Below are 21,711 nucleotides of genomic sequence, written 5' to 3' on the forward strand. Positions count from 1 at the left end.
GACATGCATGCTGAAGAATGTATGACTGACTATGAAAGTAGTCAGTATGTGCTTGTAGGGACTGTGTACCTGGAAATGAATGACAGCCAGCTTGGTACCTATAAAAATGCCTGATTAACAGAAGGAGATGATAAGTATTCTGGCTCTCTGAGCAATGTGTGCTATTTAGCTGCCTGGGATTTGAAGAAAGTTTCAGCTTCTTTTTTGGTTGGTCTTAATGAGCTCTTCTAAATTGAAATATTGTAATATACTTTACCTTCTCTTTCTAAAATTGTGAATTCAGTATTTTCACTTTGACATATAGTGCAGTCCTTGTATTTCTATAACATAGCTTCATAGTCAGCCTAAATTAATCTCCACTAAATAGAAGGTATGTGCCCGTTAAGAGGCAGTAGAAGCCTCAAGTCTCACAATGCCAGGAGTGCTCTCAGGAGGCTGTGAGCTTCCAGGATTTCCAGACTCCTGCTTCCCCAGGCATGATGTGAAATGACTGCAACCTGTATATGTTGCAGATTCAGAGCCTTTCGGATTGTGGGTAGATAAATAGTTTTTTAATGTTTCAAATTTTCAGAATTCCAGTCTTGGAAATAACATGTGCTGCACAGCTGTACTTGGCTGTGTACTTGTGGTACCTGCAAGGCCATAAGTTGAGAACTCCTTACCTCCCAGCAGGTTGCTGGATTGAGGGTTCAACAGATAATTTTCCAGGCATGCATTGTTGGCGCTCCTGTAAAATACTGAGGACCATAGGAACTAAAGATCTGCAACACAAAAGCAGTTTATCAGATTATTTGCAAGCATACTATTAAATATTATATATTATGATCAAGTCCCATGTCCTGCAACAGACCTAGCAAGCAAAGTCCTGTGATTTGGCACAGAATTCATGCAACATGGGTAGCAGCCATTCACCATCTGATGCTTCACCACTTTGTCTCAAGTCTGTTCCAAAAAGCCCACAGTTGAGGAGTTATCCCACCTGTATGGTTAGTTTCATTCTTGTTTTTCTCACTTGTTTAACTTAACAGGTGAGAGAAGACACCCTTGGATATAAAGCATTGCATTGTTCTGCAAGGATTGTTGAACAACCTCAAGCACTACTTTCAGGGATATACAAGGGTTATATTTGAACTTGTTAGAACTACAACTTGGTAATCAGTTCTGCACAATTCAGGCCCTACCCTTTCTATAAATGTTTTTCACCTTTGATTCTGATAACCCATATAATTTTCATTTGCCATACCATAGATAAACAGGCACTGAAATATTGAATTGAATCAAAAATTTAGATTTAGATCAAATTTGGTGAACAAAAAAGTTATTAAACATTCTCTGCAGTTAGTTATTGAACAAATATTGCATGAAGGAAACTCTCACTCAAAGTAAATATGGGCAATCTATTTGCCCTTATCTAGTAAATATAGGCATTGCCCAAAGTCAAAAATAAGTCAGAAATGCAGGAGCTCAAATGAAGAAGAAACAAATATCTGAAAAATCATTGCCATTTTGCCAATGTCTGGAGGCATTTAGTAACACAGATGAGGTCGTATAAGCAATTCAGTACCTTAACTTTTCCTGTTAGAGTAGAGATAGCTTCCTACTTGCATCTTGCAGAGAAATATGAAAGCAGTGGAGTGTTGACAAAGAACAGTGATGGTGAATATTCTTTACCTCTACCTCACCCTTCGCCGTCGCATGGGTAAATGCTATCAAGCAAGACAGATGCTAATGGATATGACTTGTTAGCTGATCATGAAGCCATATTTTCATGAAGAAGATTTAAAATGGAGCACCTCATAGATCCGCAGAGAATAGCTCTGCATCAGTCCGTTTCCCATTTTCCTGTTTTCATATGAGCTGCTAAAAGTGTATTTCCAGCCATAAACACTTGTTTCTGAGACCCTGGTGCAGCCTACTGAAGTTTTCCAAGGGATGAACAGCAACAGTCACAACCTTCTTACTTTGGAGTGGAAGACTAGTTTCTGTGGCTTGTGTGTCCAGACAGAGGTGAGCTGGCACAGTTCTACCAACACACAGCCCAGTTTGCATCGCAGCAGCTTATGACCTGCACCAGGACCTTGGACTCATGGCATGCTCTGCCAAAATTCCAGCTGCAGTTGGCATGGTGTTACTCTCATTGCTTTCGGGGACCAAGCTAATGCTTTGATCTCTTTATATGGATAGACATTTGCAAACAAATTTGACAAATGTTTCTAAAACACAGGAGAAAGTTGTCATTCTGATGATCTTCCAGTGGCTGATGAAAGGAAGTAAAACAGCTGGATGTGTTTGACTACGCTTTGTCTCTTAGGCAACTAAAGGAGGTACAGGCAGGGAAAGGGAATGAAGTGCTGATGAAATAAAGTAGCTGAGAACAAGTGAATACCATAAATACTCCTCAGTTGGACAAGAATACCAGTACCTGCTGTCTTTTGGAAAAAGAATATTTATGTATGTATTTTTTTTTTCCACTCTCAAGGCAAGGAACAGTGTTACTCGATAGAGAATATGGAATTCACACTGATGTCACATTTGGTCCTCTGTGAATTTTGGCGTTATGTGCAGACTTAATACCAGAAATCCCATTGTGATATACCTTTGAATCCATCACACTTAAAGCTATAATTTATACACACAGTACAATTTGTCCACAATAAAGAATGGTAGTCAGCAGGGTTGCATTTGGTCTACAAAACGTTTAGCATGGAGAGACAGCCAAGTCTCATAAGTCATAGCAAAGAACTGGAGCCTCAGAGAACCTCTTCTTTCCCAGATCTGCTTCACCTTAGCACAGGACTTCAGTGAAGTGCCCTAGCATCACCAAGGCTCTACTTTTGAAATTTCTCACTTCTTCTTCTTGGGCATTCTGACCCACTCCTTTCCACACAGGTATATCAGCTTGGTCTTGGAAGCCACTCATGTCAGAGATAAACTCAGATTTGATCATCAGCTTCACCCAGAATTCCAGGGCTTACTTTGTCCTGCTCTTAAAGCAAAACAAAACAACCCTAAACCAAAAAAAAACCCACTAAATTTTTGATATTCAAGTAATTTAAGTTTCAAGAGGAACTGACACCACCTAATCACCCAGTTTGTGCAGCAAATCTAGATCTACAAGCTCAAATTCTCAAATGACGTGCTCCAAAAGCATGTCAGAGTACCTGGTTGAAAATCCCAGCCCCTCCTGCCAGGGCTCATCACCGTGGGAGTCAGTGCTCTGCTGGTGGAGCACACAGGATTCCAGCCTCAGTGCTGTGCTAAACGTAGAAAGGTTAGGGTGTTAAAAAAAGGCATTATTAGTGCCTAAGAGCTTTAATGGGTTCTTAATTATATATACATGCTGACAAACAGAGGAGGATCTGATGTCTGCTGCTACTGGTTGTTTAATTACCTAAAAATGAAGCTTTAAGAGCATTTCTTCATAATAAACTTAATTTCTGTTTCTGCTTTTATTAAATGGTGATTTCAAGGTAAATCAAAATTCTCTTCAGCTAGGAGATCATTAAAACAGCATTGCTGTGAAAATGTAGCAAGTGACCAGCTTGAGAGCATACTGCTTCAAAAAACTTAAAACAAAATGCATCTTCAGAGAAACTGCTTAAGCTGCCTTGAAAACCAATACTTGTGGAATTGTGATCAGCAGTGATAACGGTGTGAAAAACTTCCTCATCTGAGATAGCTGAACCCCAGGATCCCAAAGCAGCACAGTTTGTTTTTGTTCATTCTGTCCGAGGCTTACAATAATTTTTCAGCACATTTATCATCTCAGTCAAATTTGACTGATAGTAGAGATGTCACTCCTGTTTCCAAAGGTTTCAAGCGAAACGAAAACAAAAACAAAAAGACCCACCCAACATTCAGGTAGAGAAGGGAGGGTCACCTCTCAGTTTCCCTGCTGTCATGAGCTCATTTTTCATTAGAAATCGGAGAATCTGTCTGGGAGAGAGACTTTGTTAGTGCTTGAAGCGCAGGAAAAAGATTCAGTATGTTCTACCTCTATGTGATGCTGAAGTCAATCAGCCATGAGGAGCTATCCATAGGCAATCAGGCTTAATTAGGTTGAGAGCTCAAAGGTCAATGAGCTCATCAGAATGAAGCATTATTTAATTACATAGAAGATGAATTCAGTCTCATACCAGGGAAGTAGCGACAGAACATAAGCAAATATCTACATGCGTAATCAACTATGCAAGTCACGTCAAATGAAAGCTTTGTCAATAGTTACAGGCACATTACATTGTTTTTCTAAACAAAACTGCTTTTATTCCACCTCCTTCACTACCTCCCTTTAGCCAATCTGTCCTTGCTTCACTAAAAGCAACAGATAAGCACAAAAAATATTTGAAAGACTAATAGGTGCTAATGCAGGGGAGACCCAGCCCTGTCTTGGGTGTAACGTGCCATTTTCTTCTTTTGCTCTGTATCACAAACAAAGAGTACTTTCTTCTCTCTGACAAGTGACAAAGGTCGGCTAGATTTAGAACTAATATTCCTATAACTCCTATTTTTCACTGCCTCCTAAGCTACCTTAATGTTCCGCTCCATAGAAACATGTCAGCTATAGGAATTCCTGCTATAGAAAATTTCCCTATCTAGTTCCTCCATAGCTCCAGAAAGCTTCTCAAGGGAAACGTAGAAAGTACAACATGACTGCACCTCCCGTTGGTATTTGGCAGTCCAGTCCTCAGGCTAACAGGTGTTTCCCAGGTCATACACACAGGAGGAGGCATAGGCCTCTCTTCAGCTGGAGCTACAGATCTCATCACACTTCCTCCTTGTGTAACATCACAGATAAAGATAGTCAACCAACCCGATGGTCATCTATGGTCAGCTTGCTCCTCCTCTTCTTGCCATTCAAAATGATTTCCTAAGGTAAATTTTTGAGGAATTAAAATTCTAGCACAGACACACAAGGTTACAGCTGATTTAACCCATTGTTGTATTCAGTGGCAGTAGACAGCAGAGAACTCAGGGAGCTTCAAAAGAACCATACCAGCCAAGCTGCAGCCAAACGTAGTTCAGAAAATGCTGAGCATCAGACATGATCCAAGTCCTAGGATTGAAAGCTGTATGCTTTTAGCTAGTTCTTTAAACTTCAAAAGAAGGGAAGAACTGCTGCTGATCCCAGTACCAGCTAAAGAAGGGAAATATTACTGGGATAATCAGAATGTTAGTTGCAGAAGCAGACATCATTTGAAGACTTATTTATGCATAGAGAGCAAGTAGAGCACTCCACAGGCAAGTAAAAGGAAGAAAGAAGTGGCACATTTAGACCAATAGCAGAATAATTGATACAGAGCTTTTGTTTGAAAGCTACTGAAATCTATGGAAAGAATGGCATTACATGTAAAAGATGCAAATCCATTTTCAATGATGCTAAATTTCTAAAGAAACATCATGGACAGATTTTTAGCTACTTTTAAAATGTTAAAAAAAATAAGCTGTCTGTGACCTTTTGGAAGATAAATCATACTATCACAATGCTGAAATAACCAAATCAACCTTGAAGACCAGTTGCTGCTGCTGATTACAATGGGAGTTCTGCCATAGACTGTGAGAGACCATGGACTCTCCCTCAGCATAAGCTAGAGAGAAGAATATAAATCTGCTGGAGCAATGTTTGTGGAACATGGTGCTGATTTTAGTGATGGCTTTTTCCATACACCAAGCATGAGATCATGTACAGGGCTCTGTTTACATGGTGATGTAATTTTACAGCAGAAGCTGGAAAAACAAGGAGGGTATATCATGTCCAGCATGATTTATGCCAAACTTCCCACAACTATGCAGCCTCCCTCCCATGTCATACATATTTTGGCAGGATGAAATTAAGAAATGGAACAGCCCTGCCCCCAGTTTCTAGACAACCTTATGCTTTGGCTGCAAAAGTAACTCATAACTCAAAAGCAATCTCCATTGGGCAGACAGTCTTTAAGTCAAACAGCACATGTGTTTAATGACAAAATTACCTTTTGTTTTATACAAATGTCCTCCCAGCATAAGGACAATCCAGGGCTGTCTAATTGATTTAGCAGGATGGCACTATCTGCATTGTGATCACAAAAGACACTCAAATACATTTAATTACCAACTAACGTTTTATGGCATTGTGGTTTACAAACTGTTACACCCACTCATCATTTGAGGTAGAATCTTGCATTTTTTTTTCCTTAAAAGGAATGCCATGTCATGCCACTGAGATGTAAAGCCTTGAAAACTAAATTTGTTGGTCTTGTTTGCATACAGAATGCTATTAATCATAAACAAATAAACCTAAGACAGAATTGTTTAATTTACTAGTGCAATTATATACAGACATTCTGAAAAATCTGATTAAGTTTAGTCTAAGGGTGGTTTCTAAGCAGGCACAGCTCTCTCTATGAATAACATATAACACAAGATCATAACTGTTGTTCCAATTAACCTACACTCATTTTGTGCGGATTTAAATAAAACTGATGAAGCTTCTGAACCTCTACTATTTTCTAGAAGCTGAGTGAGTCCCTAACTGGAAGCAACAGCAAATCTAACTATAAACCATGAGTACTTTATATCTACAAACTATATGACAGCTTTCACAATAGTATTTTTTCAACATCGGTAAACTTGGATATAACCTGTAATGAAAAGAGAAGCTGAAGATGCATTCAAGGGACAACATAGAGATGTCGCTTTTAGACATCTTTTTTCCTAATTTTGCATGTATCCTTGATTACACAAGCATCTTTGCTAATTTATTTTTTCAAGTGATGCATCATTTTTCTCTTCAGGAAGACTTTATCCTAAATCTTTACTTTCTCCTAAATCTTCACCAGCAGTGTTGGAAACATATCTGTAGAGAGGTAAGAGGAGAAGAAAGATAAAACTCTTTCCTGAAGAAGCAGGTGGAATTTCACACTAGTTGAGTAACTTTAGATCTGATGAGCAATGCAACAAACATTTTTCTTTTCCCAACTATTAAAAATTCATGAAGTTATGACATGAATATACAGCAATACCTACAGCAATTCCCAACAGCTGGGAATGAATGAGCACAGGATGAAGCACGCCTCAGAGTACGCTGTTCATAGCGCTATAGGACCTCCATGCACCTTACAGAAAAAGCCATATGTATCCACGAGGTGTTAGCTATCAACACACACACACACACACACACACACACACACAACACTACATCAAAAATTGTTCCATCCTCAGCATTTTCTCAGAGAAAAAAGGTAGGACGTGAACTTTAGTTTGTTATGCTAAAACACTGGTATACACAATTAAAAAAAGAAAAGAGATGGATCATTTTGTGTTTATAACTTTTATTATAAACACAGATTAAATATTAACATAGGAAAAATGAGACATTACTAGTTAGGCCTCCAAAAGGCTCAGCATCCTAAAACAGCCAACAAAGTTCATTTTACACAATATCCACTGAGTTGGCAATCATCGCAGAGCTGCTTTTGTGGTAATTGAAGCCTCCAAAAACACTGGAATATTCCCTGTCCTCTTTCAAACAGAACAGCATTTTGCATAAGGAAACAGTTAGTTCGCACTTTTGTTTACTGCAGTACAGCCACAATGAATAGAAAGATCCCTGTATTCAAGTAGAGACACTCCAAGAACGTCAACTTAGTCCAATTCCTTTTTTCATTTTACGCAGCAGGCCAGGCTCATCTCAAGAACTGTAACTGGATGGACGTTGACATCTCCCTGCACATAGCAGGGGGGTTGAAACTAGATGATCATTGTGGTCCTTTTCAACCCAGACCATTTTATGATACTACGATCTCCCGTCCGGATCCACTGGGCCAACTGGGAGCTTTGCAAGGAGCATCCGTCAAAGTAAAAACCAATGTCTGTTCTCCAAATAACATGCAAAAACCATTTCAGTTCATATATAAGAACATGTGCAAAAGATGATCATGTATGACCTGGGCAAACAAAAGGGTTTTCCCTAGTTTAAAAATCATAAAAAAAAAAAAAAAAAAAAATCTAGATAGCTGAAATTTTAAAAGCTCTAATTAACAACTGAAAAAGAATTGAAGAGATTCCATTTCTTTTCTTGGCCTTTATTTGAAATCGGAAAGGCCAAAATAAAGAAGCGCTCTGTGCTTAAAAACAACATGCCTTCCTGTTTCAGTGCTTTCTCTGCCCCCCGCTGTTCCTTTGCCTTCAAGCAGTGAGTGCTCTCACCACCACTCCAGTTCTTGTGTCAGATGTTTGAATGGGTTCCAAGTTATAAAAAAGATACTGTTATTCAGTGTCTACACAAACACATATTTGAGCCGCTCAGACAGCCAGCATTAGATGTGTGATGGATTTAATGGAATATATTTTTGTTCAATCCAGTAGTTAATGTAGTGCAAAGGCGTCTTTGCTTTTAGATGCACATATTATCTATTACATAATCAGCATTTTTCCCCCCTTAAAAATAACTATGAATAGACTCCAGAAAATATGGGGAATAGTAGAAAAATAATCTTAGGATTTGGTAGGAAAAATATCATTTGCAATAAAAATATGGTAATCTCTTCTTGCTTGAAACAAGTGAGAAACACACACTTCATCAGTAAATATTTGCCCACTCCTTAAGAACATCAGTCTGGCTTTTAGTAAAGTAAGCAAATGGTAAAACAGTGTTGATTAGATAGGAAGTCATTTACATGTAAGAACTATGCATAATAAACTAATTTATTAAAAACAAAAAAACACCAAAAAAAACCCCAGCTCTGATCCTAGGCAAATCCAATACCTCTATAACAGTGTTCCCCTTATTTCTTCCAGCAGTCACAAAACAGTGAGGCTGGAGGGCCCCACTTGAGAAGATTACAAATCGTCAGAGAAACTTTTATCTTTCAGTTCCTCTGTTTAGAATAGAGAGAAGGATGGATGAAAACCCAAGATACTGGCATGTCGGTGCACTGACCAACTCTTCGTTGGAGGCAGAGATTAGAAAAGCCTTTGGGTGCTGCATTATTGCACAGTTCCCTTTAGGCCTCCTGTTACAGCCACAGCTTTCCCACCTGCTGAGGCACACATTACTCTGGCCAAATGTTGTCAATACAGGTGTGGCCCGAGGCTCAAAGGTACCTAGGATCAAGTGGCTGACCAGACTGATTCCCATGGGCTGTGAAGTCCGCCGAAGACATGACTGCAGATGTGAAGATGAAGTCTATAACTAGCGCAAATGACGCTGATTCACACTCCTCCTCTCCAGTACTGGATTTCTATACTCTTACAGATCCTGAAAGGGGAAAAAGAAGTGGACTTTTTAAAACCGAATGAGTGCTCTTCCCATTTCCTAAGTCTTCCTCTTAACAGTATTTAGGCAGTATTTCTCTTCAGGAAATTGAGTTTTTCCAGTTAACACGGAGGCATGATAGAGTGGAGTCCTTTTGAACAGTTTGTGTAGACAATTTTTAATTAACATTATTTTAAACAGTGTAAGAATATCTTTGTGGAAAAAAAGTCCTGAGTTTCATCTCCAGTCTTCAAGATGGACCAAGGCTGTACCACTTAATAACAACTTTTTCAGGGTTAGCAATAGTATCTTCCCACTGCTCTACTGCTTCACTGTTATTGCTGTCAGAACTTATCCAGACCTGCAAGGAGAAAAAAGAAACAAAACAAAGGTTACCTGATGTAACACAGAAGTCCAGCCTATGTTAGTTCCAAATAAATTCCATGAAAGTGTAGAATGAGATGCAACACGTAGACTGTGACCAAAGCATTAGCAACAAATACAGTTCTGTTAGGACTAACATAACTTGGCTTCCAACTGGGAACACAGGGAGTCTGGGTTTATATTTAGTCTCTAAACAAATAGAAGTTTAGAGAGATCACTACACACTAATGTTTTGCTAGTTAACAAAGTGTTTTAAGTCAAGCATTCCTTGCTTCATTCAAATTCATGTGCTGGGGTCAAGGGCCCGTGAGGGCAGTGATGACTCTCTGGACCATGCAGTCAAACTCCAGCTGGCTGCAAGCCACCTGGCACCCAGATTTAGCTGTCCAGCCTTTTCATGAGCATTTAAAATCACACACTCCAACAGACAGGGCCAAACCTGCATTCCACAGAGGTTACTAACGTGCCTGTAGCACACATAGTCACGCAGTAAGAGTGCATCTCTTCACAATATTAAACTAATGGACAGAAGCCATTAAACAAGGAAATGAGGTACAAGAAGGAAGCTTCCCCCTAAAAATTATCATCAGTTTCAACTGCCAAAAGAATTCTGATTATGTAAGTAGGTGTCATCATTTATGGGACTCCATTTCCTCCACTCTTCCAAGAATGAGTCTTTTTAATACTTCTCAGAAACCTTCACCATGAAGTACATTTAGCCCACACTGTTGAGGCATGATTCCTCAAGTGAGAATAATGTCTTCCAGAATACCACAGGCAGCTGATGTTTCATCCACAGAGATTCAGTATACATCTTGCTCATGATTAAAGACATGCTCATAAATGCAACCTAATCAAAATGTTGTCTGCTTTAGAGCAGTATCCAATTAATCATCATTCTCTGAAGAAAGAAGTTAATGGATCTAGCCATATTCATCTTTTTCCAGCTACCCAGCCAATTGCTCAAAGTACGCTTTTCCACGAGCCATATTTTATGTCTGCATGTGTAATGTGGCAACGTCTGCCTGCATGAGCTGAAACAACCTTTTCCAAATAACTGAAGAGCAGAAGTAGTTCATTTGCTCCCCGTAAAAATAAGATCCATGATTAAATGCAACTCATCAGATTGAGATGACCTCACATACTGCTAACTGACTGCAAAATCAAAACCAATTAGTTTTGCCCCAAGGTATTACAACTAAAATGAACAATTTCTTTTTCTTTTCCCACTCCAAATCTAATTCTACTAATAGGAAACACAGAAAGATGGAATACATGGGACATTATACTCCATAAAATGGAGGAAGATCACATAAGTCTTGCTGGCACATCATTTCTATAGCAGATCAGCATCTCCTAAAGTGCATGTGCCCAGCATGCACAAAATACATTGCCAGAATGGGAAACTACCATTTTCTGTACCCAAGGACAGAGTATTCCATCCTTCAGTTAGCAAATGACTTTTCAATTGGAATCTCAAAAATCACTCTACATTATTTATTTATGTATATGTTAAAATTCTCTCAGTACATCTATCTGGATCAGGGAATGCACTGAGCATTAAGAACAGCTAAGAAAGAAAAGTAGAGAAAGAACAGGCAGAATGATGGTAAGATAGAGCAACTAGAGTATGAGGACAGAGAGAATAAAAAGAGACCAGACAAGTTTCATAAAGTACAGTGATTAAATAAATATGATCATAGAAATGCTTTTGAATAGATACTACAGAGGTTCCAGCTGCTAAAATAAAACAACCCATTCAGCTAAAAAATCGTTTTCTGTCTGTTTACATTATAACTTGATCATACACATCCAGAATACTGTGCTGACTACATCTGTCTTGCTCAGAAGAGAAAACTGCTGTTGTTGCTGTTGTATTTCCTTCTACACACACCTGTTTGTGAGCATACCCTACTGCACACCCTCTTTCTGTAGAGGACACTGTAGGTCATGGAGCTGATGTGAATGCTGTGTTTGTTTTCTTTAGAAAGCCTAGAGGCAAGGACAACGTCATACATCTGTTCATAAGGAGGATTCTTTCATGTAATAACTTTCCACACAAAAAGGACTTATGGACTTCCTTTGTGAAGGAAAAATCAAATGTCAACTTCCATTCTGATGCTTGTGATGTTAAAGAGCTCACTACCATTTTTTCTTGAGTTATATTGAGAAGTTTATTAGAATTCACTATTTCCCTACACACCACCTTATTTAAAGGTTTTTTTTTTTTTTTTTGTATGAGTTTAAAACAACAACAACAAAACCAACCCTGCAACAGGATTTAAGAATATCAAGAACATCATGTTAGTTAGCAGAAACCAACCTGTCCTAGAAAGTGCTTTCTTCTCACTGAGCTTCTGCTGTAGAGTTTGATGAGAAAACCGATTCCTTGTTCAGCTTGGCTAACTGGAAAAATCATCATTTCTCTCCACTTCACTTGGCCATTAGTGGACTTCACAAGACGAGTCTTCTTCTTATAGATCAGCCCTTCTGTACTAAACATTCCAACTTTCACAAAGAAACCTTACAGAAAGTAAAAAAAAAAAAAAAAAAAAAAGGAAGAAAAAAAGGCATAACACACAAAGGGTTACTCACAAACACACCCAAAGAGGAACTCACGTGTATGGTTCGACAATAATTTCTCAAAAGCCTGGCCAAAAGAACTATATGATAGCCTTCCTGAGTAGTCACACAAACTGAGTATGTTCACTAATGTTGAACTGATTTACACATATCCAAACAGCAAGTGCAAGCTAATGCTATTCTATGTCAGGATTAATACTGGGATGAAATCTCCCAGAATACATAATGTGTAGCTTCAAACCAAACAAAATGTAATCAAATGAGACATCTATGGAAACAAGCCTTGGCAATGGAAACCTGCTGCACAATATGTTAGTTTGAGGTTTGTAAGGAATGCTAAGAATTGCCAACCCATTTGATCAGCATTTTACCTGCTACAAATGGTTTTAGACAGCTGATGTAACTTACTTAAAGACAGCGGTGTAGATGAAATTGGAAGATTTTGTGCTTCAAGAATCTGTAACTGAATCCTCCTGTTTATTGCTTGAAAACAAGTTCCTATTTGAAGTTCTGTGCGGCACACCTACAAGCAGAAGAATGTTGCCATAACATCTGGATTAAGTTGCTTATAAACTCAGGAAATGCAGGAATTCTGTTATATGTTGGGCTCACTTGTTCCTATCTGGGATTTCCTGGACAGAAATATAAGTATGTGTTGTATATACAACCTGCAGATCCACAGTAAGTAAATGCATCTTGCACTTGTCACAGCTGCTGTACATGTGCTCCACTGACGCACTGCTTATGTGCAGCGCACGTACGGCCCTAATGGGCTGCAGCCAAAGATACTGGAAAAATAATTGAGTCCTCAAGTTTCACCTGGGAAAGATTCCTCAGTGGTAAGAATGGACACATACAGGGAAAACCAGACATGGAGTAGTAGCTCTACTAAATCTGGGTGTGAAAGTGAGAGAACGAGCATGCTCTACCAACAGGAAAAAAAACTTTGGAATTCTCCTGCCCCTCTTTTACATTTTGCAATCTGGAGATGTAAACAACAATATACAAAGATACAGATTCATTTCACTTCAGTTCAGTTAAGAGACCCAAATTCTCTTCACAGCTCAGCCACACACTTTCTGTGTAAACCTGAGAGGGAGCCACTGACTCAGCTCTGTTCGGAAGTAAGAGAAAACTGCTGCCTCATAGGGTTTGTGGGCCTGCAGCATCTGAAGAGCTCTCAGATACAGTGGTGAGGAAAGCCAACATGGACAGATTCCGGAATTTATGCTAGAATGAAGTGGCATCTGAAACAGCTTTATCTTTTACTTTCTTTGTAGGAAGTTACTGCTTTTGAAGCAATACTTGTTAGAAGTACAGTTCTAAAGTGTAACTTATGTTAGAAATTAAGAATGTCACTCATATTACTTAGATATATTTAGATAAAATTTGCTTTTGAATTGCCAGTTCAAGTTTAATCTGTTAAAAATACAAATGTCTAGACACAATCTGTAGAAGAAACAAACAAAGTGGGAGTAGGGGAAAAGGAATCCCACTGTGAAAATGACACTTGACAACCACCTGTTTTTTATTACTCTAATGGAAATGAACTGTCTGAATTATTACTTCACAGCATGTAATCTGAACATTAATAATAATAATATGTGTGTATATATATATATATATATGCAGTTTAAAGCCACTGAAGATCTTAGTATTTTCTTCCATAATAAAAACAAATTCCATTTGCTGTGAGCTCTTGCTGCGAGTCCTAAGGATTTTCTGATGCTTTTGTGGTAGGAAAAGGCAATTACTCAGTGTCCTGGAAAGTCTTCCCAGAATGTCCCTCCCTCCAACCATAGGCCATGTTGTTAAAAACCTAGTTCTAGCTTTCTTTCCTAGAAACAGCTGTAGTTTATGACCATAGCAGCAATGCACACAGTTCAGAAGTGCCTTCTTTTTTCTTCATCTCATGTTTCCCATCCAAGAAAGCAGAAAAAAAGAAACAACCACTTTGTTGTTAACACTGAATTACTACCAAATTATTTTACTTCCATTTCCAACAGCATTGCCTAGGTCATACAATGACGTGTTCATGGTATTGGTACTTACAGGTGCTTTGGAAGGAGGAGATATATCCAGCCAATGATTTGACTCTTCTGAGCTGAGCTCCCGCAATGACAAAGAGCACTCTCCAATTGTTCTTTTCCTAGGAGTCTGCATCTGGATTTTAAATACCAGTCTGACAGCTTGAACACTTTGCAGCTTAATGGCAAATACAAAAGTTTCCATAAATTCGATGTCCTAAAAAGAAAGACACAGGTAACACGATCTCGGTAAGAGTGTCCCATTAGATCCCAAACTTAGAAACAAAGGCTTCAGGGTCCTATGGCCACTACTCGTGGATACCATTTTAAGCTGTCATGAAGAGATGTGCTTTTACAGTGGGTAAGCTCATGTAGACTTTCCATCTCACTGTCACACCCCAGCAAGGGACAAAGCTGTGGAATCTTGCTCACTACCAGGACAAGCTGACATCTCTTCTGCAGCTTTACAACAGCATACACACATTGACACAGAAAGTTGTCCTGAGGCCTTTTGTTTCAGTATCTCTGCTCATTTTACATTCTTTCACCTTTGACTCATATTATGGGTTGTTGATATTGCTTCCTCTCCCTCCTCCTGGTCCCAACTCCTTTATCTTCCTATACTGCCATTATCAGGAATCCTGTGCTTCATGACCAATTCTTACTAATTTTTGCATGGACAAAGCATGACTTTTTTTTGCCTCCTGCCTTAGCGAAGGGCTGAAAGTAGTACTTCATCCTTTCCCTTCCCCAGGTGAATTTGCATCTACAAGTATGTTCAGATTTCTTCCACTCTCTCACTATTCAATTGCCAAGACCAGAATGGTTCATGATACTCTGTAAGTGTATCCCATAACTGTCCTGCAGACTTGGGAAAAAAGGAGGAATACAGTGGAGGATAAAGGGGGGAGGAATTGGAACAAGCCTTGTAAAAGGATTTTGAGAAGTTGGAAATGGGGAGGAAAAAAAGAGAGGAAAAGGGAAATAGTAACTGGAACCTAGACAGTTACCACGGCAAATATGATACAGAACTGGGTGTTGGTTCATAATTTTTGGAGGGAAGAAGAAATATTTCTTGGTGGTTTTTCCTGCTTCTACTTACATTGCTGCCCTCCTTGGCAGAGGATTTGAACTGCACAGGCTTGGGCAGCGTGAGAATTCCCTTGACATAGATACGAGGATTTTCCCCACAGCCAGAAGGCCAGCTCAGCCCTTTGCACTACAACATTGAAAACAGAGTCAGTTGAGATAATGCAAGCCACCAGCTTTCACACAACTTAGAAACATAAGGTCTTCTATGCTGCCCCAGAATTATACATAATTCCTGTAACACTGAATGCAAATCGGAGCCAGGGTAATGACGATGTCACTTCAGAACATTTAATAATTTGCTTCCATGGCACAGAGTAAAAGTTTTTTAACAGATTTTAATTATTTCACTATGTGGAAGTCTACAGCAAATAAATCATGAAATTCCTTACGTAATCTTGCAAATTTATCGTTTGGTACAGTTACAAGGTTTCTGAGTAATAGAAGTTCCATTGCCTAAAAATTATTCACAATTCCTGAAATTATTCACATTTAGGCCACTAAGATGATCAGAGGGCTGAGGTACCTCTCCTGTGAGGAAAGGTTGAGGGAACTGGGATTGTTTAGCTTGGAAAAGAGAAGGCTCCAGGGAGACCTCATTGAAGCCTTCCAAGTACTTAAGTGAGCATATAAACAGGAGGGGGAATGGCTGTTTATGAGGGTGGATAGTGATAGGACAAGGGGGAATGGTTTTAAACTGAGACATGGGAGGTTTAGGTTAGACATTAGGAGGAAGTTTTTCACACAGAGGGTGGTGACACACTGGAACAGGTTGCCCAAGGAGGTTGTGGATGCCCCATCCCTGGAGGCATTCAAGGCCAGGCTGGATGTGGCTCTGGGCAGCCTGGTCTGGTGGTTGGCAACCCTGCACGTAGCAGGGGGGTTGAAACTTGATGATCATTGTGGTCCTTTACAACCCAGGCCATTCTATGATTCTATGACTCTGTGGTTCCTGGAAATGTATGAAGCAGCCAGTGTCACAGCATTCATCACAGCGTCACAGCATCACATCAGTTAACAAAAAAACCCAAAAGAACTATACATCCACAAAGTTCTGTCCTGAAAGAACTATTATATTTGGTCAGTTAAATGGTGCCTCTAAATTTGCTTCAAATTACTGCCTCCAGGTTTTCACTAGAAAATTTCTAGCAGGACCAAGTCTATGACCTGCTCAGCTTCTTTATCCACATCCAACAGTTTCTCATCCCCAAACAGGAACATTTGACTGAATTGTGCTTATATTAATACTTGAAGGTATTATTATTGTTTTTCTCCTCAAAGTATTCCTTAATTCTCATTATTCTTGTTAAATCTGATTCTCTGGTACTTGAACAAAAAGCACAGTAAAATAGCCACTTGAGTAAACGTGGTTATTAATATTTGCTTATTTATATTTACTGACATGTAAAACTGTGATCCAGATCTGCTCCACAGAAGGAACGTAACACAACTTTACATTCAGTCTTCCAAAGTCTCGTTCATCACCTGATAATGTAATGGTATCTGTGGGGGGGGGGAAGCCAGTTAGTGTTTCTAGAAGCAATGCAGTATGATAAAAATTCATTCCAAGAATAAAGGAACTCATTAATAGGTGAACTAGTTATCTTGGAAAATTTCTCAGAACATACATTTAAAATATCCTAACACGAAAATTTTAGGGATAAAATATTCATGAAGACCTGTTGCCTGACCTGCCTTGTAACTCTGCAGTTTACCACAGTTATTTCTACTGAAGTCAATAATCTGTGTTGCACTCAAATACCTTTCAGAAACAAAAAGAGCACATTCCTGAGACACCCAAAACACATTCAAAAAAACAAACATCAACTTCCCTTAGATTAATCACTTCCAGTGTTAAGTTAATAAGCTGGCCTGCTATTTGTCTTTCTCAACCAGCCTAAGGAACACTTCACTGTTACCTTTCCTCTGAGAGTCAATTAACACCCAGAGTTTCTTTGTTGTGCTGAGGAGACTGGATGGAATTCTGACTTTTACTAGGGAGATTTTCATGGGGACTTGATCTTTAAGGCTTATTTTGCATCACCTCCACTTCTTCAGCATTTTTCTGTAACTAAATATACCGGGTTTGCATGCAATTTTCTTGCATAATTCTTAATGTAACAAAGGTATTGGATTCCAGATACCTCCCACAGAAAAATACTGATAAATGAAAAAAGGACAAGATTTGTGACAAGGTGCCACTTTCTATTCTAACAGAAAATCTTCCATTGGGGTGGTAAATCCAGGGGTTAATTTTTCAAAAGCATGAAAACTTGCATTCTTGAAAGGCCCATTTGGCTCAACCTCCTGACAACAGGAAGGCACAAGGCCAAAACTCTTAATTTCAAATTGCAAAGTAACCCCCATTAACTTGCCAATCAGATTCATCTCAAAAATAAATAGATACATAAAATAAAAACCAATGTTAGAGACAGCTCAGTATTGCAAATGCAAAGGAGATGCTGCATTACAAGATAAACAAACAAAACATCACCCAGACTCCTGTTACTGCCATGTGAATCCTTTCTGGAGGAGGTGCTGCTAGGTACACTGGAGACTGAATCATATCTCTGCAGAGGGAAAAACAGCAAAACATGCCCCTTCTATCAGAGTAACAGATGCAAAAAGTCATAGAAATTCTATCATCAGACAAGACATGATGAAAACAAAACAGGAAATTTCAAATCTTTAACCCGTTCCCTACTAATCTGTTGGTCCAGCATGGAGTTACTACCTTGAGGCAAAGAACAAATACAGGACACATTAGACCAACAGATTTTTTCACTCACTGGTACGTATGCAAGTTCATGTCATGTAACAGATGATTATTTGGGAAGAAATAAATAAATAAACAAAATGTAGCATTGTTTTTTGCATAAATGTAAACTTCTAATGTTCATCTTTTCAAGTGATGGGGGAAAAAAATAAATCTCAAGATGAGAAACCACAGACTCTTATCCTATCCTAACTAAAAGCCTACTTAAGTTTCTCAGCAGCTTTGTTGGACCTGAATAGCAGTAACCAGAGGAGACATTAGCAAAATAAACACTTGAAGTTAGTGAAGACATTGAACTTTTCCCTTTTGCCCCTCCAGTGCACAGGACAACGCCCTTCAGTGTTTCCTCTGAAACAGTGTGACTGAAACATACACCAAATATACTGAGTTTTCAGTACAACCTAAGTGACAACTAAAGCATGAGAAATACTCACCTTCATGAATCGATGAGGTGGGCTTCTGAGATCAAACATTGAATGACTTAAATCAAGTGATCCAGGCAAAGCACTAGTTCTTAAATCACTAACTAAAAAGACAAAAAGAACAGTACGAACCATGTCATTGCTAGAAAAAAAATACTAAGAAGTCTTTTTAAAATTTAAGTAGACTCGTGGCAGAAATAAGACCTAACTAGATGATAAGTAAGAAAGGGTTTCTCCACCTTTCCTCACCTCCCATTCTCAAAACACTCTCCTGAAACAACAAATGATGAGAATAAGCCAGTAGAGCATTCCATTTTTGAAACAGTCAAACCTGTTCACATTGGCAGCACTGGTAGAGTGGACAGCCTGCCTCAAAATTACTTCCACAACAGAAGTAGTGTTTTTCGTAGATGCTTGAGCCCTTGTCTTTACTCTAGACACACGAGTGACCTTTCCCCTGTTTGAGTTTACTAAAACAAACTAATGAAGTATTTACTTAGCTTAAATAAACAAACATGATGAACTGAAGGGAAGATGTTTAAGACAATTTTATAAAACCCACTGGGCTCCCACCACAATTGCTTGCAAAAGTCCAGCAAAACTGTACGTATTAGAAGCTACTTAAGTTATATGTGTTTTGTTCTCTTAATAAAAATATATGGTTTTTCAATTTAGTTTCTATGGTGATTCAAAATTATTTTTAAAACAGAGCACTGATTGAAACATTTTCCCCAGCTGTAAAAGAAACATGCAATATCTTTCTGACAAACGTATCTTTAAAAATGCATGCTACTGCCAGCATCTGTCTCGATGAAGAGATGTGTACATTTCTTTGAGTGTATGAGTTTTTTTAATGGGTTTCCATAGCAAACTTAGAGCATGCAACACAGTCATCTACCTTACCGTAAACAGCAGGCATTACACAAGGTACATACACCAATGAACAGTACAGAAGTTTTTCCTAGGCAGCCAAACACTTGTATCTAACCTTCTACTAATACTGTGTCACAGCCCTCCCTTGTAATTAAACATAAATACAACTTAAATAGCAAACTACATAAAAGCTGGCACATGGCATAGCTTCCTGTTTTTTACCTGTTTCCATAATCTGCTCCTGAATGTTTTTAGTGCTTGTTTCCCTCCCCGCATACACATTCCCCAGGTATTCCTCGAATCAACAAACCACCCTATTTCTTTGTTCATTCTCCCTCAAATACTGGTAGCTAGAATCTCTAGTACTGCACCCTGTTATGGATCAGAGGCAGCTACCCTAGTTTGCTCTGCCATTCTATCTACTATCATGTGATGCACGCTAGCCTTGTTAAACCCCTAAAAGATAGAATGTACCAGCATAGCTGGATATCAAGCAGAGCCAGCTCCTACATCAATTCACTTACCAGGAAGTGCTTGTGGTATACAGACCAGTTTTAGGATTGCTATAATCAAGCATCTTTTGTACAGTAATAGCTTTATTTCTTACCTACAGACCTTGGAAAAGGGAGAAGGACAGAAAAGGGTGCAGTTCTTCTCACCTGATCCATATAATTTCCTATTATCTGACTTGGCTTGGAAGCGCCTAATCTGGTCTGGTGAAACATGATGCTCCAAATAGAATGGGTTGTAGACGTCATAGCGGGGCCACTGGTACACACCACACAGTTCTGCTTTCCGGTCACCAAAAGAAGCTCTGGCAGATTCTGTGAAGCACAAGTAAACATCATATGCAAGAGCTCCAGACATAACACATGCTGCCTGGCTTCATAAGGCAGGCTGAGTGCCTTCAGGGCAAAGGACAAAATATTTCATTATTATTTGCTTCAGTGAAAGTAAAAAAAAGAAAAGAAAAGAAAAAGAAAACAGACACATATATTATGTCAGATTTCCAGAGCATGCTAGGAAATACTGGAATGAAATTGGCCATAAAAATACATGCATGCATGCCCTGTCTTGGTGTTCCATAATAAATGCCCAACCATTAAAATACAGATGATTTTAAAGACAGAGATGGAAATTCATTAGAAAGGTAGGTCCATGAATAAAGAAAATTTCTGACTTAATTGACTAAGTGATCCTAGGACATTCCCACTTGACTAATGAGCCCGCAGATCCTCAAGAGGGTCCTGTATGGAAAGATAATGCAACTTGTGACTGTAATCTTGTCATCCAATTTTCATGACTTGAATTGTTGGCCAAGACACAAGGAGACCGACTTGAGAAAGCTTGAATCCCAGCCATCTGCTCAGTCCATTATGGCACAGCTGCCCTACAATTCTCTCCTTTATAGTTTTTTCAGAGAATACACACACTTCCCAGTCAGCAGAACAGTAAAGAACACTGCTCTAGTCCTTCATTTTAACCAGAGCTGAAAGAAGCCTCATTTAACAGTCCAGAACAGAAAGGAGGTGTGGTGACCCGGACTCTGATGAACTCTGACATCTTCCTTCACTTCACCTCCCCAGATTTCAGCCTCCCTATGGAATAGCTCTTTACTCCATTATAACATGCCTTCAATTCTGCACATGTGCCATAAGAGGCAAAATATTATTGTGTATATATAGCCATAATAACCACCTTTCTTCCAGGTGATAGTAAAGTTAAAAAGAACAGTGAGATGGAGCATAAGAGTTAGTAAGCAAGGAATTCAAGTATAATGGGCTTAAGCAGAACCTAAGTTAGAGTGAACGTTAAAAGTGAAGCTGTAAAGAATTGCTACACGGTAGGTGACAGTAAAATCAGTGTTCCAGCCCAGGACCACTCTCCCTTCTGCTAACTTACTTCTGTGAGAGCAGGAGACATGCTGCAGTGAATACTGAGAAGTCCTGCCAGAAAATTGATTTCAGAAAAGATGCCAAGAGCTTACACTGAGCATGTCCTGTTTCAATAAAGGAGAATGATCAGACATGCAAAGAAAATGGAATGGAACTGAGATTAGAACTTGGGCTTCTACAGATAATTAACAATGGTCTAAGAAACAAATACTCTAAATGTATTTTTTTAATACACTGGTGCTTTGGCAAATGTAAAAAAGCAATAACACACTTCCCTGTATTTAGTATATCTCCCTAAAAAGTAAACTTTGCATTTTTAAACATAGCTTTAGCAAGGCTTAAAGAGATGTATTTCCAAATATAAATACTTTTTTTTTTTTTTTTACAGGAAATGGAAGCTGCCTACTTGACATAAGATCCACTTTTCAAA

The 21,711-nt window shown here is 38.9% G+C and overlaps 1 protein-coding gene across 10 annotated transcripts in view; it reads right to left on the reverse strand.

Moving 5' to 3' along the window:
- Positions 1-7,287: 7,287 nt before the first annotated feature.
- The window catches only part of TC2N (tandem C2 domains, nuclear), a 30,960-nt gene continuing 16,536 nt past the window's right edge, over positions 7,288-21,711 (reverse strand). For all 10 annotated transcript variants that reach the window (XM_046942419.1, XM_004941874.5, XM_015287750.4 and 7 more), the window contains exons 4-12: positions 20,046-20,210; positions 18,526-18,617; positions 17,810-17,885; positions 16,718-16,818; positions 15,329-15,445; positions 14,252-14,443; positions 12,608-12,722; positions 11,940-12,139; positions 7,288-9,593 (exon numbers count right to left, since the gene is read on the reverse strand). In XM_046942419.1, coding sequence (XP_046798375.1) covers positions 9,483-9,593; positions 11,940-12,139; positions 12,608-12,722; positions 14,252-14,443; positions 15,329-15,445; positions 16,718-16,818; positions 17,810-17,885; positions 18,526-18,617; positions 20,046-20,210 — 1,169 coding nt within the window. In that variant the 3' untranslated portion in view covers positions 7,288-9,482. The remainder of the gene's footprint in view (positions 9,594-11,939; positions 12,140-12,607; positions 12,723-14,251; positions 14,444-15,328; positions 15,446-16,717; positions 16,819-17,809; positions 17,886-18,525; positions 18,618-20,045; positions 20,211-21,711) is intronic.

The sequence above is a fragment of the Gallus gallus genome, chromosome 5 (genome assembly GCF_016699485.2).
Source record: "Gallus gallus isolate bGalGal1 chromosome 5, bGalGal1.mat.broiler.GRCg7b, whole genome shotgun sequence".
NCBI classification, from domain to species: Eukaryota; Metazoa; Chordata; class Aves; order Galliformes; family Phasianidae; genus Gallus; species Gallus gallus.